Source organism: Grammomys surdaster, unplaced genomic scaffold, assembly GCF_004785775.1.
Source record: "Grammomys surdaster isolate TR1022 unplaced genomic scaffold, NIH_TR_1.0 447, whole genome shotgun sequence".
Lineage (NCBI taxonomy): Eukaryota > Metazoa > Chordata > Mammalia > Rodentia > Muridae > Grammomys > Grammomys surdaster.
In genome coordinates, this window is record NW_021604866.1 from 58480 (window position 1) to 65802 (window position 7323).

Below are 7323 nucleotides of genomic sequence, written 5' to 3' on the forward strand. Positions count from 1 at the left end.
ATAAATTACTACATTTAAAAACTCTGTGCCCTAAAACTTGCCCTGAACCACCCAGGTTCTCAAAACTCTTCTGCTCCTCGATTTAAAGACAGTAGCTGGCGGGGTCTCTTTGTTTTCCTCTCTATCCAAGTGAGTAAAAGCTACCAAGTCCCCTGCTCACAGTGATGTCATACACCCCATGAGGGGACAAGTTTCTAGGTAAGTGACTTAAGGCGTATGCATACAGGCAAGATCGATGCTGAAAAGGAAGTCCAGTGATGTGGGACAAGCAAGGGACAGACAGGCACTTAATGAATAGCTTCAGGGATGGTGGGGGGACAGAGGCAAGCTAAGGCAGTACAGTGAGGACACGGATTTCATGCTTGCGGTGGAGCACTTGACATGGGGTGTGACTGCCCAGGGCTACAGTGCACCAGGGCCACATGACCCAAGCCTGCCAGCATCATCACTTGTACTTACTTCTAAAAGGCATAGATGAGGGAATTCAGGGGTGGGCGGGCATAGTGGGAAGCAGCGGCATGATGGGAAGGAGAGGAGACCCTGGACTTTAGGATTTAAATCAACTGACAGGACCTGGACACTACTTATGGCTCTGCCCAGGAAGGACAAGGTCCTGGAGGCTGCCTGCCATGCTTAGAGTTTTATCCACCATGGAGTCTGCAGGGAGGGAACCTATCCTATGTGCCTATCACATTTCCCACTCACAGCTTTGAATTTCAACATAGTAGGTCAAGTCTGATCTGCACAGTAAAAAACCATGTGAAGCAATAGTCCAGTTTTCCCAGGTAGTATTCATTGAACGTGTTGTAGCTCACACAGACAATCAGACCGTGGCAGTTAAGGATTAGTGCACTTGACACGAGCGTGTATCACTGTCACTGACTGACTAAGACGAGTTCTTTTACACAGTCAGATGAAGTGTCTGCATATGCCCTAGTGGTCCTCAGCCTTCTGAATACCGTGCCCCTTTAATACAGACCCCCATGCTGTGGTAACTCCCAACCACACAATTATTTTCGTTGCTACTTCATAACCGTAATTTTGCTGCTGTTATGAGCTATGATGTAAATATCTGTCTTTTCTGATGGTCTTCAGTGACCCTTGTCCCCAAAGGGGTAGCGACCCACAGATTGAGAACTTCTGCTCCGAGGCTGGACACCTTAAAGAAGACAGAAGCTGAGCTGGCCAGTGAGCACAGGGACACTGTCTTCTGCCACGGGCAAAGAAGGATGACTATTCTCTCACCAGTGACAGATTCAGCCCAGGGCTTCAGAACCCACCATGTCCTGTGCACATCTGATGCGCTACCCAGGAGTGGATATCCAGAGGGCAAAGGTCAGCTATCAAATAAGGAGAGTTGCTGCAGCAAAGCTGAGTGAGCACAGTGCTAAATGCTTTCAGTGGGGATCAGAGAACTTGCCCTCAGTCAGATAGGTTTAACAGCGTTTTCACTGCATGACTACATAATAGCTGAACGTGTTACAATGTGTGACTAACCACCGTTTTTTCCAAAGTGACTCTTAGAATGACCAATTAAGGCATCAGGTAGGCTGGCTGGCCATGTGCTTCATTTCTACCAAGATATTTTGGTCATTTCTTGTTAATGTCTAAGTTAAACGTAGGAATCTAGTACATACCTCAGCCCAGAATTCTGCATATATATCATTGGCTGTCAATTTTGTAACTGGCCACAGTTTTGTCACAGAGCAAAGATCGCAGGCAGTCATCATCAAGCCAATGACACGGTCTCTAGAAGGCAATACAAAACTGGTGAGTGCAGGATTTGTACTTTTCCCAGGAACCCATGGGGGTGGGGGTAAGGGTGGGGGCACAGGCATCTCCAGGAGTACAGTCTGCCTGTGTGTCACTTCCTACGACAGAAACAACATTAAAAAGCAAAACCATGTAGTCTAGCAGGCTGGGCAGCAACATGGAATTAAGCAATATGACACCAGGACATTTTGCTACAAGCCTGACAGGGGTGTGCTCTGTGCTGCCAGTGCTGAGGTATCCCTGTATAAGCAAACACAGCGGGTGGCATTCTGTTACCTTCCAAATTGCCAGGCACTCCTCAGAGTGCAGACTTCTGCAAGTGAAGTGTCTCCTAAAGAGAAAACCTGCCTAGTGCTTTCACTCTATATCCACAAAGTCTGAGGCGTACAAAAAAATGCTTAATTTCTCCAAGGGAGAAGTGTCGAGACCAGATCGAGAGAGGGCTCGGGTGTGCCATGAGCTTGCTCGAATGTGGAGTGGACAGGCCACGTTCCTCCTGAGGCTGTGCTATTCAGCAAGAACATGTTCAAACTCAGACTCTGCCAAAGAAATGTGTTTTCCACTTAGCTTCTTGGCATCTATAGCAATGCACTGTGTGTCTAACTTCCTATCTGTGTAAGCACAAATAAATCTTTCCTCGTCAAGAAAAATAATGGACTAAAAATTCAAAGGAACATACTGCCTTAAAAATTCAAAGAAGCATATTGACTTTGCTGGATTTTTCTCGAGCAATCCTCCATCTAGTGAAATGAAGTAAGGAATGTTACCAGCCTGATTTCACCTAGAGGAAATGGCATACGTTACAAAGATCGGGTATCCTCAGAGATCTAGAACTGTGTAACAGACTAGACAGTGCAGTCACTTCCAGCTTGCATGTACTAAGTGAATCTGAAGGACATGGGGCTTCCAATGGATATCTCTATTGTAGACACAGCCTTGGTCAATGGGGACAATCTGGATCTGTCAGGATCATCTGTCAAGGTCACACAGGGCCCTCCCCTCCTCACGACAGGTTTTGGATCAGCACATCATAAAGTACCATTTGCCAGCCATCACCCTGTTTCCTTCCCTTCACTTACTAACTTTCACAATCTGGCTTTTTGGAAAGGGAACATTCCAAAGGCTTGATACATCTGCTACAGATTGGGTCAAATAACTGAGAGACATTCACCAGTGTGTAGCTGCCTGTCATCCCAAGCAGATTGTGTCCCAAGGCAATAGCTTAAAGTGACCGGGGAAACGTACAAGTCTCTGGATCAATTAGTTTTCAGCTTAAAAGGTAAATAATTTTTGAATTTGATCTTCTAGAGTAATAAGTAACTTGTTTCCTTCTTCAGTTGGGAAATTCATTAAACAGAAATAGAACTTGGAAACTAGCATTATATTTACAAATAATTATTTCATGCAATTGATGTCAATCTCATTCAATGTATTGTCACCAAAACCCCCAACATTTTATGCTAAATAGTACAAGGTTTAATTAAAACAATCCTCATTTCAGATCTGTAAAAGCAATGATAATAACACTAGATTTTGTAAAACGCGCAAAGCTTTTCCACTGGAAACGACCTCACATGTAACACTGTGTATATAAGGCTCAGACATACCAGGGAAGAGTTCACTGTCAAAATTATTAGACAACACGGAATGAAGTTGTTATGTTACTGCTCATAAGAAAGTCAACAGCCTGGACCATCCAAGCGGGGAGGCAGGTAGAGTGGCTCACAACACACTCGACATGGATACACGAATCTGAATCCACCACGCACACCATCCTTGGGAGAAAAGGTGGAACCAGCACCGAAACGCACGCAAGCAGAGGCACATCCTTCCGGTTTCCTCCACTGAGCATGCGCAAACCCCGGGTTCCAGATCGTAATTGACTTTTGCTCGATCGTTCTTACCGATGGGACTGGTTGTGGAGGTTCAGCGACCCTGTCTGGTACATCTCCTCCAACTGCTTCCTGTTCCCAAAGTAGAGGGCGAGGTCGGTGGCGATGATGGCTTTCCGGATGATTTCCAGCACCTGCTCATACTCGCTGGAGCTCAGCGTGGAGAAGATATTGTGCCCTTCCAGCTGCAGAGAGACCAGAGGAAAACCACCAATAGCACCCGCACCTGGCTTTCAAGGCATCTCGAGCTATCTGAAACGGTGTGGACAGCAATGCCAAATGCCACTGTAATGACAAGCTCAGGGAAATGTGGGGACTGTTTTGTTGTGATGATGGGGTGGACGATCAAGGCATGAGACTAGTGTGGCCGCCAGGGGAGCTCTGGAGCTCTGGCCTGCCAGAGAGCCTGCCGAGATGAGAACACCCGGCTGGTGCCAGGCAGCCCTACGGTGCCCAGCTTAGTGCAGGAATATGGCGGCTGAGCTGGCAGCCAAGCCAGACGCCTCATTTTTAATACCTCCCGCTACAGGGGGATGAAAGGAGATTGGAGAGGGGGAAAGAGATTGTGGGGGAGGGGGGAGGGAAGCCTGGGGTGTGAAGGATTGGGGAGGGGAAGCCTGGGATGTGGAGGGTGGGGGAGGGGAGGCCTCGGGTGTGGAGGGTGGGGGAGGAAGGAGAGGAAGGGTAATAGGTGGGCTAGCCTAAGCTTTATGGAAACTGAATAATTAGTAAGCTAACTTCAAAATATAACTTTTAACAAGAGTTCAAATGGGGCATTCTGCATGGGTGGACAGTGCCACTTCCAGAAGCCATAAGCTATTAAACGAAACCACATCGCCAGATGTGGGATAGCTTCCCTACCAATTATTTTGGTCAGGGTGACCTCAGAGGTCTCCAAAATGACTGCTAGGGCTGTTGGTCACCCACATAACTAGCCTGGAAAGCCCCCGTTGCTGAAGTCACCGCGTATTGGCTACAGGATATAGAGAAAATCGGATCTTAAAAACTGCTCACAATTGTGGCTGTAAACCTAAGAAGGCACAGTAAACTTGAGCTGCTGCCTGCATAGTAAGCTGTGAAGCTCTCCCTCTCTCCCCTCAGGGCAGTACCACCTCAAAGGAATGCTCTCCGGCCAAGGACAAGGAGTGGGCGAAGCAGCTGGGCAGGCTCACCTGAAGGATAGACACAGTCTGGGAGAAGTGGTGCTGCTCCATGGTGGAGGTGGAGTACAAGGCTGCCAGGGGGTGGTCAAATTTCTGCAGGTAGCTGTTGCTGAAGCCCCTGTGGTCCAGGTCGTGGCACAGACATGCAATTAGCAGGCCTTTGCGCTTGGAGAGGTAAGAGAAAATGCAGATATGGTTACAGCCTGATTAAGGCATCACCTGGAGACTCACAGCTTACGTTCACACCACAGGTCGTTTCTGTCATGGATCTATCCAAACTCTTAAGAATCTATGAAATTATAAACTTGGTTTTGTAATACCGCCAAGGCATTGTGGACAAGCTCAGCTGTGCACAGGGCGGGCAGCTAGGGTTCTCCTGGTTCTAATGAGGCCGTTGTTATTCTCAGCCAATACACACAACATGCAAATGCAGGACACATGAAAAGAGCATGCTGCATTGGGATAAGAAATTTAAAACGCCATGAAGCCCAAGAGAGTCCGCCCTGTAGTAAATAGAGCAGTCTGGCCAGACACCAACAGGGACTTGTGAGTAGAAGGATGAAAGCAGCATGGCCTTTGAGAGGGGTGTGGTAGAAGAGCATGCCTGAGCAAGGTCATCAGACCCAGGGTCCTCACACTGACTTCATATCCCAAATGACAAGGGGCAGCGTGAAAAGACTCCAGGTCAGTGGTGTCTGCAGCTAACTGGCAGTTTTAGGAAACTGTCCGGTGATGTGTAAGGAATTCACTGGGAGGGCATAAAATACCACTGAGGTTTGCAAAAATCGAGGAAAAGATGAGGGGTGAGGGCAGGACAATAGTGGAAATGTGAGAGGTGAGAACAGAGTCTGGATGGGGTTTCCAGGCACGCCAGTGGGCTTTCCTGACCAGCTATAAAAAGCAAGGTGAGAAAGACCGCAGGCATGGTCCTTATTAAGGGCACCAGCAGCAGCTACAGGGAATCCTACAAGCGGCACAAGGGAGTGGATGGTTGGGGTCTCAGGGCAAGGGTTGTGAAACTCTTAAGCTGTGGGCAATCTGAGTAACAAGCTGTTGGTAGCTCAAACTAGCCTTGAGTGAAGAAGAGAAATGGCAGAGTTCACCAAGGCTCTGTAAGAAGGGAGGGAGGCAAAAGCCTGAGACATCTTGACTCCAAGTTTAAGGAGACTGAGGAGGGAGAATTAACAGAAAGGTTTCCCAAAGCAAGACGAGGAAAGAGCTGTGGAAAGCTGTGAACTGCAAAAGGAGTTACACAGAAAATAAAAATGGTGCAAGGCTCTCCAAATAGAATAGAATACAAATTTCAATGGAATAGAATGTCATTCATGTGAACAAAAGGTGCATATTTCATTTGAATCTTTTTTAAAAAAGATTTATTTATTTTATATATGTGAGTAACGTTGTCTTTTCAGAGACACCAGGAGAGGGCATCAGACCCAATTACAGATTGGCTGTGAGCCGCCATGTGGTTGCTGAACTCAGGACCTCTGGAAGAACAGTCAGTGCTCTTAACTGCTGAGCCATCTCTCCAGCCCCGTTTGAATCTTTTGAAGGAATCAGGAAATAATATAGCCAAATTCTGCTACAACTAAAGATTATTTAAGAAAACAAATCAGAAAAAACAAAACAATACTATAGTCTGCTCCTTTGCATGCCTGTCTGTGCGACTGTAGCATACGTGTGTGGAGGTGTAAGGGTCTGTGATGAGGGTGCATCGAATCAGGGCACACATACTTGTGTGCACATCCTGTTTGGTGTGTCTACGTGGAGACCTGGGAAGGACACTGGATGCCCTGCCTTATGACTTTCTGATTTATTCCTTTGATGCGAGATCTCTCACTGGACCTAGGCTGGTGGCCAGAAAGCCCTACAATCCTTCTGTCTCTGTCTCCCGCAATCCTGAGGCTAGACTGTTCATGGCTATGCCTAGCCTGTGTGGGTGCTGGGATCTGGATTTAGGCTTTCCTCAGGCTTGCCTAGTAAGAACTCTCACCTGCTGAGCTACCTTTCCACCCCCACCTTTTACTGTGTCTGAGGTGGGTTTTTTTTTCCCTCCATGTCTGGAATCTACCCTTCCATGATTTCTGTTCCAACTATAAACTTGCTTTGTCAGGGTGGCAGGGGGCCAGAGAAGACCTACTTTGAATGTGAGCTTCTGCTAGAGGTGACATTGGCTGATCTTGAGAGGCAGAAGTGTGATAGTTTCAGAGAGAAAGGAGGCCTAGGTTTGTGGTGTTAGTGGCTCTTCTAGGCCCAGAGCTCAGAAGGACGAGCTTAGGTCTGGTTCCTAGTGGGTTCAGCCTCACTGGTACTCAGACACTAGTTCCTGGCACTCAGCACTTGGCTGGGAGTACACTGTGCTGGCTGGCTGGATGAGAAGGCAACAACGCTTGTGACCCAGAGATTTCAAAATCTTCCCGCTAGGCATCAGCTCTGGGGATTTGGTGCCTAGGAAGCTAGCTGTGTACCTCAAGGCCTGTTCCCTTGTTCTGGAG

At 47.5% G+C, this 7323-nt stretch overlaps 1 protein-coding gene across 1 annotated transcript in view; it reads right to left on the reverse strand.

The window, feature by feature from the left end:
- The window catches only part of Pde10a (phosphodiesterase 10A), a 66129-nt gene that overhangs the window by 9319 nt on the left and 49487 nt on the right, over positions 1-7323 (reverse strand). The window contains exons 15-17 of the mRNA XM_028781474.1: positions 4838-5031; positions 3678-3850; positions 1638-1749 (exon numbers count right to left, since the gene is read on the reverse strand). Coding sequence (XP_028637307.1) covers positions 1638-1749; positions 3678-3850; positions 4838-5031 — 479 coding nt within the window. The remainder of the gene's footprint in view (positions 1-1637; positions 1750-3677; positions 3851-4837; positions 5032-7323) is intronic.